The following is a 16,760-nucleotide window of genomic DNA, read 5'->3' on the forward strand; positions in this document are numbered from 1 at the left end:
GTAGATAATTATCATGGGGGGGGCACGAACACGGAAGAAGGCACCTGGATTATGCAAATTACCTTATTAACAAGACGTATCCAAGGGACGTGCCAGACATCATATGTATTTGTAAACGGGATAAAAAATTTAAACTATAGATGATTATCATGGGGGGGCACGAACACGGAAGAAGGCACTTGGATTATGCAAATTACTTTATTAACACAGTGATTAATGTTGGAGGGGCTCACAAAGAGAAGCAGCTCCTATCCTGAACTAAAAGATGCAAAGAAAACCGGCTTTGCTTGTCTTTCGGAACCCATTTACACACCTGATTCAGAGGGGCGGGGGTGAGGCTAAAGCACTTTCAGCTGAACTGTTGTTGCGCATGTGATCAACAGGGAAGGGTCTGTCGAGACCCTGCACTGTTAATCACAGCGTGACGCAAGGCAAGCCCTATTAGACCCCTGCTGTCTCAGGCCATTCACAAGGGCGCTGCTGAAATCACCAGCAGGGACTCTGTAAGAGGCTTGGCGCCCTTGCAAGCTCCTGAGAAGCATGGCGTCATCTATCCTGTGCAAACGGGGAAACATAACCGGAGCCTGCAGTCCCGTTTAATAGGGTACCGGTACTCTCTCTGGCTATTGAAAAAGTGCCGGTACTGAGGGCCTGAAAATTCAGAAGTGCCGGTACTCAGTACCGGTGAGTACCGGCCCATTTAAAGCACTGGTAGTAAACTTGAGCCTTAAGTAAAAGGACGACAAACCCTCACCCGCAATGTGTGCCTCGATTCATTAATGGATCCGCCCCTGTAATGCCATTGGCTGCGCAGTCGTGGTTTTCTACAAATCAGGGTCTTACTAATCAGGCATTGTCATCCCCTAGTGTCCAGCAGGGACCCTACCCTGACTTCCCGCCCTGCACTTGCTGAATCCGTGGCCTGTGGTAAAAGTGGCAGTCACCTGTTGCTGCCTCTGTTGGGAATGTCTGACATAGACTAGGCCAGTATGAAGTACAAATTGCCCAGGCAAGGGGAAAAGGATCTCTTATATGTCCTTTGTATGGCAAAGTTAAATAAGCCTTATGCAAGTCACTAGGGCTGAAATATGGTGTGACCTAAATATTGGGGGCCATATGCTTGCAATAAACATTTTAATTAAAAAAATGCATAATTTTATTAGAACAGTACAATTTCTTTTTAGGAGGTACGTGTACTTATTACATACAACAAATATAGAGACCCTTTTATACATTTTAATGCACTTCATAGGAAAATATGATTCTGTTGCCATAAAGAAAAGGTACTCTAGGCTTTGAAATATAATAACTTGAAGGGATAGTTTTAAAACAAAACAAGCATTTGCAATGCAATGGTCTCGGCATCATTAAAGGAAGAGCTATTGGCATTGCTCATGACATTTTTTTTTCTTTAAATCAAAAATAAATGGCATTGTCATTAACATTGCCAATACACAGCACTCTGCACTCAACAGCACACAATGCTCTGCACACTCACTCTGCACTCACTGCTCTGCACACTCACTCTGCACTCACTGCTCTGCACACTCACTCTGCACTCACTGCTCTGCACACTCACTCTGCACTCACTACTCTGCACACTCACTCTGCACTCACTGCTCTGCACACTCACTCTGCACTCACTACTCTGCACACTCACTCTGCACTCACTACTCTGCACACTCACTACTCACTACTCTGCACACTCACTACTCTGCACTCACTACTCACTACTCTGTACATATTTCATCCGGCTGAACCTGCCGTATTGGTTCCTCAGTAGCGTGCTACTCGCTGTAAAAGCGCTTCAACCCCTCGTCAGGGGTAGTAAGCGCTGTATAAATGCAAAAACAATCAAATAGAATACAATGGCGCCTATATGCACGTGAGTGATGATATATACTTGCGCATTTATCATTGTGCTTTTTTTATTTTTGTTTGTTGCAGAGGCTGTTCCACATGGGCAAACAATTATTTTTTCTATTGGCAAAGTAAAAATGTTGAGGAATACAAATGAACGGTGAAATCTTTTGGCTTTGCTAATGTTAAAACATTTTGGCTGCAGCAAGTAAATAATATTTTTGAATAATATACACAATGCACAGCTATTAAAACATGCAAACACTAAAGGTAAGTTTGCTCTATTTTCTTTTGAGGCACCAATGTAGAACAGGACCAGAGGCAAGGAGTGCAGTACAAAAAAAACTGTACTGAAAAAGTTGCAGAGGTTGCAAAGCAGTTAAGAGAGACTGCAAAACAGCACCATGTGTCCCCGGCTGACCGCACTTCCATCTTCCTACCAGCCAAGCCAAACCGGTGGCTTATAGATATGAGCCCCCGAGAGCCTTAACATATATTTCTTAAAGTGTGCAACGTGCCCTGTAGCGTGTGCGACAGTTTTCCAAATATTTGGCGTTTTAGTCAACAGACGCCGGTTGAGTTCTGCAGCATGTAGTTTTATTTTCCCATTCTCAATAGCGGCCTGGAAATCCCGGAATGCAAGTTGCTGTAGGCTAAAAAGCCAGCAGGCGTCACCGATGACTTTAGTTTCTAAGTGCTTTGCTCAACACTTTCAGGGTAGCCCTTGCTGCTTCTTGGCCACCTATTGGTACTGTAGAACGAGGACAGATGCATGCTGGGAAGAATGTGCGCCAAATGTGGACTGGGGCAGGTGAATGAGGAGTGAAGGGCCGCAAAACTAGAATGAAGGCAGGTGATCGAGGAGGGAAATTGGCGCCAAACGTGGAAAGAGTGCAGGTGAATGAGGCGAGAATGGCCCCCAAATGGCCCAGCCCAAGACAAACACATCTTGTCTGTATGCAGAAGAGCACACACGCCTTCACCAGTCACAAACCACATCACAGCTGGACGCAGCAAACACTGTCGGGGTCTCTGTGGTTTACAAGAGGTCACAGCCTGGATTGGAGCGCAGGAAACAATGGGTATCTTCTAATGAGTCACTAGTTCACGGATGCAGATGCCTCAAGGGCACCTGGGTGGGACAGGTTCTTTGGGAATATCGAGAACACCCCTGAAGATCACCTCCTCAGAGGCGGCCACATTGCTGTATTTGATTGGATGAAGTGGGTGCTTACAATGAATCAGCAGATAGCTCAGTGGGTGAACGCAGCACATGCAGAGATGTGTAACTCCGCAAAGGAGACCACAGTGCCATGTTTTTTTGGATGGAAATTATACTTAGAATTAATCAGTTGATAGTTCGGTGGGTAAAGGCGCCTAATGCAGAGATTGGCAGCTTACATATTTGAATCCTGGTCATCTCCTTGGGGCTACGTTTCATGCTGCAATTGTCTATAAAATCAGTTTCACTGACTTGAGTGAAAGCAGTAATATCATGGCCTAGAGTAAGGCGTGTTTGCATTTTGAATCCGGCGGTAGGTTGCCATTATACATAACTGCCTTGCAAATGTGGCTCGCATGCTGAAGTATCGCGCTCCTGCAGTCGAGTATACACGTCACTATGATGAAACATGTGGACTGATACAGGGCCATTCATGGGTCCTCTATGCAGCATAAAGTGATATGAAGTACAATTTAGCATGAAGTTGGAGGCGCGCAGGCCATGTCTATACATATTCTCCTTATATTTAGGATTCGAGGCAACACCACCTGCTCAAGGTTCATTGAGTGGCAAGAGGTGGTGAGCTGTCCTGCTCCTCTTAGGAAGTGAGCAGGTCACGCGCGTGTATGTATGCATCCGGAGAAAGACCTATAGAGAGTACAGTGCTGTTACTTAAGGAACATGTGAGACTAAGCGAGGGGAAGCAGGGCTAGATTTGCAAGGGGGGGTGGAAGGATAGACAAGGGATTGCCCCTGGGGTGGAGACGGGAAAAGAGGACACACGCAACGTAAATAAATCCACTTACCGTCTTCTGCACTTTCAGGAAGCACTTGATGACGAAAGATTTATTTTTTTAATTGTATGTTAACTTAAAAAACAAGGAACATAAAATTGAAAGTTGCATTAATCTCACAGCCGAGTCTATCGAACGTCCGGGTGTCTGAAAACCTGAGCAAGCTTGGTGCAGGGCAAATTTAAAGCAGCAGCATCCTAAATGCCCCCGGAAGCCCGCCGCGGCCGCCCCGGAAGTCAGGCACGGTCGCCTGTGACGGGGGCGGGGCCACGTCCAGACCGGAAGAGGAGGCAGGCGGAGTCGATGCGGCCCGTGGCTCCTGTGAGCGGTGTAGAGCCCCGGGGCCGCGCCAGCAGGAGGTTGGGCGCCGCGTGCTGAGAGCAGAGTCCCCGACATTGGCCAGGTAAGCTCCAAAAGGCTGGGGGGGCTTGGTGCACTTGTGTGTGTGCGTGTATGCTCGTGTGTGTATGTATGTGTGCGACGGTGACGGCGGGGGAGGGAGGGAGGGGGGGCCTCGGTGCACTTGTGTGTGTGCGCGTGTGTGTATGTGTCAGGGGGGGTGTCTCTGTATGTATGTATGTGCGTGCGTGCATGGGCGCTTGTGTGTGTGTATGCGCATGCGTGTGTGGTGCTTGAGCTTCCCAGGAGACAGCGCCTGGCCACAGCGCGCGTTCCCGTTTCAAATTGGCTCCAAGGATGCGCGCGGCCGGAACTGTCTCCTGGGAAGCACACTCGCTAACAAAAGATCTCGGCGGAGACGCGCTTCCGCGCGGCTAGCCAAGACCTAAACATGACAAAAAAGATAAAATGGGTAAAGAATGGAAAGAAAATAGCATTGGCAAAGTAAAATATTGGTCCACATCCCTAGTCCCGAAGTTTACTTCTTTTGAAGTGGATGTGTACATATGTTAAATCCATCATTCACAGTACAAGAAAGCCAGTGGCTGAAGTGGGCTGACCAATTTTACCCTGCTGTATGCTGTGGTGGGCAAAAGCAAAAATGTGAATAATAGTTTAAGAGACCATTGGAGCCACAGTTCAAGCCTCGGCTGTACCCTTTACTACTACCTCACATCTATGTGATCTGATAACTGTATCTCACAGCCAAAGCTATATAACCTCTACCTCACTTTTGTTTATCTCTATGATCCTTGATACAAGCTAAGCCTTATTCAACTCTTAATGCTAATTAGACATGTAATTGCACTGGTAATGCTATATAACCCTACCTCACCGAGCTTGGCTATTTGCCTATGACACAAGCTAAGCCTTATTCACCTCTTAATGCTAATTGCACAGGCGTTAGGAATATATATATCTAATCACCCTTATAGCTTATCGCCTTCTACCTCATATCTGTTTGTTGTTATAATTGCTATTATAATGTCTATCTGTAATCTACCTTCTATGTTAAGCGCTCTGATACCCACGGGTCTTGTCCGCGCTATACAAAACACTATAAATAAATAAATAAATAAATAAATAAATAAATTACCTAAAGCCCCTCTATGCTTGTTTGTATGCATACCTTTTTTTTCATGATTTTTTCAAATTAAAATAAGTCTGGCCAGATCGTAAAAACAGTGGGTGGAAATGTTTGCACCCTTTAATATCTTTAATTGATGTATCTACATGTTTCATTGCTCTGTCTTATCTTTATGGTTCAGGTACATTGTCAGGGATAACATCAGGTAAAGGTGTTTCTTTTTGAGGGCCTTACACTGTGCATCCTGTTACAAAAAATGACTTGAGAGCATCCACGGATCTCACTTCATAGTTCCACAGGTTAGTCACTTTAGTCAACCTGGTCTTTTTTGTGTGGAATTTGAAACTTTCTGTGGAATTTGAGAGTGTATATCAACCCTCCAGGTAGTTTGATTTTTCTGTGGCATATAAGAGTGTCTCACCTTCTCCCGGCAGCAAGTCCTGCTACTGCCACGACTTTGTGTACCAACAGCTGGAGCCGATTCTGTCAGGAGACCCCGAGAGACTGAAGTGCACCAGCAGGTTCCACCTGACATCTTTGAGAGTCTAACACTATCAAAAACAGCCAGAGCTTCCTCCGTCCTCTGAAAACACAGAAGCCCCAGGCAGCCACCTTTAGTGCATAGTACCCAGACTAACCCTTTTTAATGCACCTTAAAAAATGTAACTCATGATTTATGCAGCAAAGCTCTTAAGTTTCGAGAGATTTCTTCATGCTGTTTGTGAAGCTTGAGTTAGCATTACACTTCCAAAAAGAGCTTCTTGAATAATTCCGATGCACAGCTCCCCACTGGGCTTTTTAACTGCACGTCCAAAGAATCAGAACTCCTTGACTCTGCCAAAATAGGTCAGGCGCTGCTGCGGAGTGCGACGAATCGTCGCCTGTTACACACACACATGGACGGCCACGTGCACACCCACCGCCCAATGTACCTATATATACGAGGACCTGTCATTGAATGTAATGGAGTGTGTATTTACAAATGTAACTGCACGAGCCTTGATACTGTGGTACGTCATAGAGCGTAACAAAGAATGAACAACAGAAAATGCACGTGCTGCCTATCAGTTATTTGCCTTCGTTTTGCTAAACATCAGAAATGAAACAAATGTTTATTTTGACCAAAAAAGTGTCATTTATTTTATTTTATTTTAATTAGACTCATTTAGTCATTTATATCTCAAAAGGAAATTTTTTTCAACAAAGTTCATTTTTTAAGACCTTATGCACAACATGAACAACAATTAGCATATATTCAAATGTATATTTTTACAAACCAGACAAAATTAGAAAAAAGTAAAAGAAAAAACAGATCACACACTTTCAGTCATACAACTTTCACACCACACTATATACACATTATATACAGACACATCTACAAGAAACAATGTGAATTATTTCTATAATGTAATCAATTTGATTACAATGAAGCCCAAGACCATTTGTGTTTTTAAGAACCGTTTGATGACTTTCACAATTTTAGATAATCTTTTTTGGGGCTTGTAAAGTCTACGCGTTTCAAACTCAAATTATTAAAAGAGTTCTCATCAGGACGGAGTCTCTCAATTTGAGTAGACACCAGAAGACGTCTAGAAATGTCCAGCGAGCCAAACACATGGATTGAATGAATGAATCTTTAAATGTTGTGCGGTGAAGCCTGTCGGATGAAGTTAATCTGTGTGGCCGGTCGGTGCGGCGGGTGCTCCCGGCGGCGAAGCGTGAGTCGGACTGTGTTGGGCGGATCTGGGTCCCTTCCACCACAGGATCTGTCAGTGTGTCCGGGATGCTAGCCCGCGCTCCCTTCACTCGTGGTAATGCCAAGTGATTCCTGCTTCGGCGTTCTCGCTGTGTGCTACTTCCTGGTTCGCGAAGGATCCTGGGGCACGTACGTTCATTCAATCCATATGTTTGGCTCGCTGGACATTTCTAGACGTCTTCTGGTGTCTACTCAAATTGAGAGACTCTGTCCTGATGAGAACTCTTTTAATAATTTGAGTTCGAAACGCGTAGACTTTACAAGCCCCAAAAAAGATTATCTAAAATTGTGAAAGTCATCAAACGGTTCTTAAAAACACAAATGGTCTTGGGCTTCATTGTAATCAAATTGATTACATTATAGAAATAATTCACATTGTTTCTTGTAGATGTGTCTGTATATAATTTGTATATAGTGTGGTGTGAAAGTTGTATGACTGAAAGTATGTGATCTGTTTTTTCTTTTACATTTTTCTAATTTTGTCTGGTTTGTAAAAATATACATTTGAATATATGCTAATTGTTGTTCATGTTGTACATAAGGTCTTAAAAAATGAACTTTGTTGAAAAAAAATTCCTTTTGAGGTATAAATGACTAAAAGAGTCTAATTAAAATAAAATAAAATAAATGACACTTTTTTGGTCAAAATAAACATTTGTTTCATTTCTGATGTTTAGCAAAACGAAGGCAAATAACTGATAGGCAGCACGTGCATTTTCTGTTGTTCATTCTTAGCTTGTGGCAAGCTGTGCTGTTGGGAGCCCAAACCCAGTAGTTTTTGTTCAAGGATAGAGCGTAGCAAAGCAAATATAACTGTGCTTTTAGTTTTTTAATGCGCTTGCCCAAAAGGAACTACACCCACTACTGGGACAGGGCCCCATAGTGCTGTGGTCTGCACAGAGATGCTCTGTCTGGCCTTTTATTTAAAACACACACACACACACGAGTAGAGTGCACATGTGACCTCTGTTGAAGAGTGCATGTGACAGACACCTCTACATACTGTGATTGTGTTCTAAGGAGTGGGCCTGTGCTATAGTGTACAAAGGGCACATACAGTGTAGCAGGTGCAGCTCTGCTGCAGGGTGATACAAGTTGAAAGCCCAGCTGTGGTTGAGTGCAATATAAACTGAGGCTGCTAACCTGCAAGTAGAGATCTGCTTAATTGTAACACAAACCGAGGCTTCTTCAGCGAAACTGTGAGGAACAATTGTCAAGATAGGGGTGGAAGTGTGGTTAGACTGATGAGTAGTGCACGCTTAGAGTGCGAATGTATCCCTGTTGTAGAGGCACTCCTTGGGGTTCATTAAAGACTCCAAAGTTAGTTGTAGGTTTCTTTTATTTTTCATAAAGTTATTGTTGATTCATGATATTAACGGCATATCACAAAATTAGATCGTTTTAAAATTCAAATCATGATAGATTCCAAGTAGTTAAACTCCAATGCATTTCGGGCTACTCCAGCCCTTTATCAAGGAGTACTGAAAACGAAGAAGATATAACAGGCAGTCAGATGAATGGAGTTGAACAGATAAGGTTATGGGGTTAAGACAATGTGCATCTTGCTCGTGGTGAAAAGAACACTAGTTAAAAAAGACATAACCAAACCATATTGTGAGGGGAAGTGCATTGGTGGTGGGTTAGGTTGTGATTTGGCTGTGTTAAGGATTCTAAGCAGTGTGGGTGAGGGGGTGCGGTGTAAGCCATTACTTACGAAACGCGGAACTCCGCTGGGGGCTTTCAAGCTAAAGAGGGCAAAAGGTGAAGGAATCATTTAATTCTGGGTTCATTAAAAAAACGGGTATCAGCGTAAATCGAAAGCGGCGGTGAAAAACTTACTTAGTAGCGCGAACGCTGGTGCAGTTAAACGATGCCGGTGTGCTCTCGGGGGGGAAATACGTGAAGAAGCGTGATAGAGTATTTAACATGTGACTATAGTTGACGCGCCGGGTGAGCGAGGCTGAAAATAAAAAACGGACTAACGTGAGAACCATGCTGGATAGGTAGAAAGGGGTTTTCTAATGAAAACGTAAACACACTGAGTGAGCGAAACTGAAAATAAATGATGGACTAGTGTGAAAACCATACTGGGTAGGGGAAAGGGTGATAGAACAAGAAGTAAATGTGAATAAAAGTTGCAGAATAATTGTACATAAGGACACGTTGTGGAGCAATACATGTATCACATTTACAGGTAACAGCTAAATTCTGTGCGGTCATTGAGTCTGAACGGTTTCAGTGTTTGAAGACGATAGATCCATTCCATTTCCCGTTGTAAAAGGAATTTACGGTTGTCTCTTGCTTCAATTTTTGTGATGGTTTCTAAGATTATGAATTTCAGTTGGGCGATGGTGTGTTTGGATTCAAAGAAATCGGTGGCCACATTAGATTTATCGTTCTTGGTACGAATGTTCGACTTGTGTTCGTTAATGCGCACTTTAATTTTTCTCTCTGTTTTTCCAACATAGAGTTTTCCGCAAGGACATTTGATGGCATAGATTAAGTTTGAGGTATCACAAGTGGCGTTGACGTTGAGTTTGATAGTGTGGCCTTTCATGGGATGCGTAATGTTATTGCCTCTGATGATGCAATTACTGTTTTCCTTGACGATTTCAGTTTTTTTTGCCAATATTTCCTTTATATTGTTGCTGTGGGTATAGGCTAATAGAGGTTGTGTTTTGAAAATGTCTCTGAAGTCAGGTTCCATTTGTAAAATGGGCCAATGTTTGAGGATGATTTTCTTAAACGTAGTGCTAGACGTGGAAAATTTTGATACGAGTACCATACGTTGGTCTTTTGGTGTGGTATTTTTTTTAAGCTTCTTGTCTGTTAGTTGCTTCGGTGCGTTTGATAGCATCCTCAAGGACAGTTTCAGGGTAACCTCTTTCTGCAAATCGGTCATGCATTTCTTTGATTCTTTGTTTGAATGTGGTTTCATCAGACACAATGCGTTTAACTCGTAGCATTTGTGAGTATGGGAGATGTTTTTTAAGTGATCCCTGGTGGAAACTGGTGTAATGTAAGGTGGTATTGCGATCCGTGGGTTTACGAAACTGTGAGGAACAATTGTCAAGATAGGGGTGGAAGTGTGGTTAGAGTCATATCTTAAAGGCCTTACATTAGTGCAGGTCCAGCATTGGTTGCTAAAGGTTGACTTCGAACAATGCCGCAAAGGTAGTTCGACCACCAAAGGCCTCACGGTCAAACTCCGAGTAGGATGATCAATGAAGATGTCAGAATGCTCACACTTTTCAGGCGTGATGATGCAACTTAGTCCAGGTCTCTAGAATGGAGCTCAGTAGCAGCTGCTACGGGGCAGTAGGGGTGGGGTAGAGGATGGGGGTTAAAAACCAGGAAAATGAAAAAAAGAAAAATCCACTTCCCTGCCGGGTGCTGCCTCTTCATCTTCTTTGGTCGACGCAGGAAACAGGAACCACACTGGCTCCCCGTAGACAATCGTGACGCTGTTGTCACCAGCATGACGGCGGCTTTGAGGTTGGACTAAGCAGCCTGGTTCAGAGCTCAGACAGAGAGTGGGAGGCTGTGGATGTTCTCTACCCAGCTTTGCAATACAACCGGGTGGAGAAATGCTAAGTGTGCATGACTGTTTGGCCAGCCCAAGACGGCCGGCCAAGCTGTCATGCCCACTTAGAAAGTCCCCACCACCTCCCTCTGCTCTGTGGGCAGCCCAGCCCTGCCCCACCCCACCCGCACCTCAACAGAATCAGTCCGGAAAAAAAGAAAATGGAAATAACGTGGTGATATTATAATTGTATTTTTCCTGTGGGGCGACACTCCTCTTCCTTAGTGGAGGAGCCGCCGCTGATGGGGCTCATAACTTAACAGTAGTATATCTGGCAGAGTTTTACCATTGCTAGCTAGGCTGGGTGGGCTGTTATTCCACAGCACTGAGTGCACTGTGGGAGTGTGCAGGGTCAGCTCCAACTGGCCATGGCACTCTCCGATTCCTTCCTTGTAGTGCTTTTCATGGAGGTCTGACAGGCAGCAAGACACAGCAGTAAGACAACACTGAGGTCTCATGGATAAGCAAAGGTCTCCCAATATCCCGAGGGAAGTGAGGAGGCGGTTCGTTTTAGCACTGAGTTACGCAGAGTTCTGGCCATCAAGCAAACAGGTCCTCTCTTTGTTGCCGAGCATTAACTCTCCAAGATAGCACCAGTTTGAGTGAAGCTGGTTGCAACTATATAGGGAGGTTTGTGTAGTATGTTAGTCCATACATACATGTAATGATGTAGCCGAGGCAGTTGTAGTTGAGATTAGAAGTACGTTTATTCAGCGCTGGCTGAGCAGCTAGATGCAGTGAAATGCAGGAACATAAATATACAACTCAGAATACTACAGTTTGGCTATCTCTCAGTTACACATTCAAGCACTTTCGTGACCAACAGTCTGTTACTACACCATGGCAGACCCCAGAAGATTGAGCGAGGGCATTTGGTAATCTCCCCATGGTCGTGTTGTTCCTCTCCTGGCGGATGCTGCTGTCCTCGCAGAGCTAGAGAGCCGGCAGGGTCTGAGGGTACTCTTCCAAGGGAGGGTTCATCCGTGGCCAACCATGGGCCTAACAGGCTACGCTAACGAGGCTTCAGGAGATGGCCCATTCACTATAGTTATCCATCCTCAGGTGATGTGCTTGTTGTAAGGGTACAGGCCGTTACACAGAATAGATACTTGCCAGCTGAGTTGCTATCCATTCAGTAACCAGGAAATGTTTTGCCTGCCTTTTGGATACAAGGCAACTAAATACATACACAGAGAACAGTGCAAAATGCACTTTTTGTAAACACATCAACATTCACGTTAACAAAATAATTGTGAAAACATTTCAAATATAGTCATTTGTCTCATATCCCTCTCCATTTAGCAAAAAAAAATAGAGCATATTGGGCACTACGCACTGCAGTCTGTGTAACGTATGAGTGTGCATTGGGTTTAGTTTTCTCGGACAGCAAGGCTGCAGCATTGCATTGCTACAGTGCTTTGCAGTCATTTTGTCGTCACTGCATAAGGTTTGAGATCAATGTGGGCGAATAGTTTTCCTTTTTCAATGTCAAGGAAAATTACCCAGTGAGTATTTGACTTTTGAGTAACCTACAATAATATAATATAGAAATGAGTTTGGTACTCAGGATCACTGTAACTCATGGATGTCTGATTTAGTGTATAACGTGAGCTCATGGGTTCTGCAATGACAGTGAAAAATAGCTGGCGACACAGCATTTTCAGCTTCTATGTGCCACACATGCAGTGGGGTCTGTTGCAATGTAACATGCATGTGTATGTATGTGCATGTATTTAACTGGCACTCAACGGGCAGAGAGCAACAGAGCATGGTGCATTGAGCCCCCTGGAAGCGGGACCTGGAAGGGGAGTCTATTCAGAATAAAAAATGGGAGAAAGATCTCCCATTGGATGGGGTGATGTTGCCCCACATTATTTGATTGAACATTGCTTGTGGAGATGTGTCTGTAGGTCTTTCATGAACTGCAGGAGTGATGGGGCAAGTCTGAACTCTGGAGGTGCAATGCAGTTCCAGACAGTGGGCGTGTAGATGGAGAAGGCTTTTTTCCATCTTTGCTTTTTTGCAGTTCTTCCTTTCCAGTTTGGTGATACCATGGATTCTTGTAATACTTTGACCCCATTGAGATGTTTCTCCTTGCTGAGCATAAGGTGGAAACCTGTGATGTTCTTTCAGATACTGCAATTAGTGGTTACATTTCTTGAGCCTCTTTTTTTTGTTTACTTTACTTTTTTTAATGACCCGTTTTATTGAGTTTTGCAGAAGATAGAAAACGTACAACATGTGAACAACACATTTTAAGTGCTTCACCTCGGCCCTCCCACAACGCCCCACCCTGTTTATATTTACAGATATGTGCATGTTGTCTAGTTTGCAGCCCCAGTCCAGTGTAAACCTGGATTTCCGCATCCAAGCCTGTGAAGTTAGACAGTCTGTTCACAATGCTGATGCCTCTGTGTTCTGCCCATGCACCCCATGTTTTTGAGTGTTTCTGAGGGCACCCTCTGGCCTCGTAGACCAGCTGCTCTCTGATCATGCACTAGTCCATGCTACTTTTCCATTCCGTGAGTGAAGGTGGTGCCTCCACCTCCCAGTGTCGCGCGATGTCTCGTTTTGCCACCGTGACGCCCACCCAGAGCAGTGCTGGTCAGTAACAAGTCATGTCAAGATCAGTGGTTATATGGAGGATGGTGGGTTTGGGGTCTCGTGGTGTCTCTTGACACAGTGTATGGTCTAAGCAGGATAAAACTCGCTTCCAGTATGGGCGCAGTTTTGTGCATCCACGTGTAGTATGTAGAAAGTCGCCCACTTATGTCTTACAGCAGAGGCACTGGGGGAGGCGATCACTCCCATTTGTTTTAGTCGATGCCGTGTGATGTAGGTCCTATGTGTGTATTTAACTGAATAAGATGAAAGCTTGTTGCTATCGCTGCGTGTTGCAAACACGCCCTACCTTCTGTCCAGTCTTCGTCATCCAGAGTGCCTATGCCTCTTTCCCGAGCCGTCCACTGCGCTGCTAAATTGTCATGTGTATTGTGTATCATCGAGCAATACGTTTGGGAAATCTTATGGTCCCCTAGTTCTCAGAGGAGCAGCTTGGCCTCGAAGGGGTTGAATTCGAGGCCAACCTTTAATTCTGTGATATATGGCGTGAGGGCGTGTCTCAAATGCAAGTAATGGAGGAATTGGCTGCAATGTAGTGCATATTCATCTCGTAAAGTCTGATATGATATGTGTGTTATGCTGTCCATCAGGTCCCCCAAAGTGGAGATCCAAATGATGTCCTATTTATGAAAACCTTCTAGAGCTGCCACTTGAGGTAGCACAGTTCCCTTCCACAGTGGCGTCTGCCTGGTGAGTCTTTTGTCAGAGCCTATGGTTTTGATAGCGGCTCTCCAAGTTTGGAGAACTACCACTGTTGCAGGCAGGAGCATCAGTGGAACTTTCCTTCCATAAAGTGAGTGCTGTATTGATGTGCCTTATAAAGTGCATTTCTCAAAAGCATAAGCTGGATCTCCCGAGTGTCATACCACCATTTGTTAACAACTACCAGCTGAGAGGCTCTGTACTATGTTTCTGTATCTGCAGTCGCTATGCCCTCATCGTACATGGACTTAAAACATTTTGCGAGTGCTATGCAGGGTGCGTCCTGATTCTGTAAGAACGATGGATTCAACTCAGATCTCTTGACTGGGTGTGAATATTTTGATTTGTTCTGCATTCAGTCCATCATTTGTGGGCCTTTTGCTTTCTGGCCCTAAGTGCGCCGGGTATTCTCGGACCTGGGTCCCGGGCTCACTATGCGACTGGATTCAAGCTAGCCTGGCTGATGAGGAGTGAAACCCCGAAACCGGTCCTAGATGCATGTTTCTGGTCAAGGGAAGACCTGGCTTGGCAGTTCGGGCTGAACTGTTTCCATGAGGAGCAGGGTCAAGATTGATTTGCATATGGCCAGGTCTAAACTGGGGTGCCATGTTGCACAAAAGAATGATGGATTTAACCCAGATCTCTTGACTAAGGGGGAACCCCTTCACCTGTGCGTCAATACAAAGCCATTCTGCTAATGGATCTATTGCATTAGCAAACAATAGAGGAGATAATGGTCTTGCAACAGGAAACTATTTGGATGTCGCAGTACCCACCATAACATGTGCTGTCAGATCTGCGTATAAGAGTTTAACATAAGTAATGAATTTGGGCCCAAAGTTGATGCGTTGCAAAAGAAGGAATAAAAATGCCCAGCTGGCCGAGTCAAATGGTTACTCAATGTCCTCTAGCAATATTGCTGTAGGTCGGTGTAACCTGTCTGTTAGGGCACTGCGTAGTTGCCTAATCGTATGCTGAATGGCTCTTTTAGGCATAAGTCCTGCTTAGTCTGGATGAATCAATGCAGGGACCACTTTTACTAATCTATCTTCCAATGCCTTAGTCATGATCTTAACTTCTTTATTCAGAAGGGAGATGGGGCGGTAGGAGGAGCATATATTTGGGGGTTTTCCTGGTTTGGGGAACACCACTATCATTGTCCTATGTAAGGTCGGGGGAATTTTGCCATGTTTGGTCGCAGTGTTGATGACACTTAACAAGAGTTCATTCAATTTATGTGTGAATGGCTTACAAAATTCACTAGGAAATCCTTTAGGACCAGGCGTATTACGGATTGAAGTCAGCTCAAGGCTGCAGCCAGTTCTCTGCCCATCAGAGTGATTGTCTTTCCAAGTCAGAGAGTACCTGAAGAGGTAAATCGGTTAGGAAGCTATGAATTCGTTTTATGGATAAAGTGTCTCTGCATGCATTTATACCCTTATAGTATTGTGCGAAGTGGTGGGCAATGGCTGTGTCTCCAATTATTCTCCGCCCAGTCGTGGTAATAAGATATAGGATGAGGCAATGATGCATGAAATTAGAAAATATATAGTGTAACAGCTTGCTGGCCTTGTCTCTTCATTGGTAGATACGTGATTGTTATCCTAGCCAGACCATGTTGGCCTGGTCCTAATATCCATGCCTAGATGAAGGATAGGTGGTTTCAGAGACGACCTGCGTATATATGTGTGTTGAGGCTTTGATATACATTTGAGTATCATAGGCATGCTAGTAATTATGGAAACCATGATAGGTTAGGAGCAATGCTCCACATACATGGAGAAGATGACTTTGTAGAGGCTAGAGCCCTGAAGAATCTGCATCCCTTTGGTGAACCAAAGCAGAAACATGTGTTAACCTTTCTGTATGGATTGGACAGAAGCAAGTGTACACACACCAACCACTTTAGAAGGCAGCAGCCATGCTGAGCTGTAGGAAAGATGGTACATTGTGATTTGTGATGTACTGACAAACTGCAATTTCATATGTAATCTTTCTTTAAGTTTCGTCTATTTTTAACTCTTTCTCTTCTGACCCATGTTTAGTATTTTCCATCTTCTCATTTTTCTTTCTCCTCTTTGTTTTCTCTCTTCTTCTATAGATGGCTTTTCAATTTCTTCTATGTCTCCTCATCTACTCATTTCTGCGGTCATGCTTTCTCCCTCTGACCTTTCCTCTTCTTTCTCTCCCTCTCTCTCTGCAGCAATGCAGCAGGTCCTGGATAACCTTGGGGACCTTCCGAACTCGACAGGAGCTGCAGACCTGGACCTCATCTTCTTGAGAGGGATCATGGAGAGTCCTATTGTAAGATCGCTTGCTAAGGTACCATCTCAGGGGGTGGCTGGCAACCATTAAGCACACACATGCCAGGAGGTACATTCATCGCTTCATCTATGCGCCAACCCTAGGGCACATTAACCTCTACCTCTGGGCCCGTTAGCCCTCGCGTCTGTGGAAGGGACAGCAGTTTCTCCCACTGAAGTCTTCGTGCATTGCCTGGGCAGATGGATTTTCTAGTTACCTTTATAGACTCCTCTGAGAGGGAGGATGTCAAGCGTAGGTCCTTTTAGGGCTGGATCTGTGCAAGTTTTCACGATAACCACTAGCAAAGTAAATTACAATTAATTCACTCGATGGATATTTATCCTACAGGGATATCCTGAAAAACATAGGTAGCATCATATATGTTGTAAGAATTTCAGGCTGTAAGGAAAAGGTGCCACCTATAGATAGTT

General features: G+C 44.4%; 1 protein-coding gene across 4 annotated transcripts in view; it reads left to right on the forward strand.

The window, feature by feature from the left end:
* MPP2 (MAGUK p55 scaffold protein 2) overlaps positions 1 to 16,760 on the forward strand; it is a 627,381-nt gene that overhangs the window by 249,421 nt on the left and 361,200 nt on the right. For 2 of the 4 annotated variants that reach the window (XM_086923954.1, XM_086923952.1), the window contains one exon: positions 16,229 to 16,329. In XM_086923954.1, coding sequence (XP_086780080.1) covers positions 16,229 to 16,329 — 101 coding nt within the window. Of the gene's footprint in view, positions 1 to 16,228; positions 16,348 to 16,760 lie in introns of all 4 variants that reach the window. The other 2 variants (XM_086923953.1, XM_086923951.1) reach the window with 1 other exon arrangement.

Source organism: Lissotriton vulgaris, chromosome 5 (genome assembly GCF_964263255.1).
Source record: "Lissotriton vulgaris chromosome 5, aLisVul1.2, whole genome shotgun sequence".
NCBI lineage: Eukaryota > Metazoa > Chordata > Amphibia > Caudata > Salamandridae > Lissotriton > Lissotriton vulgaris.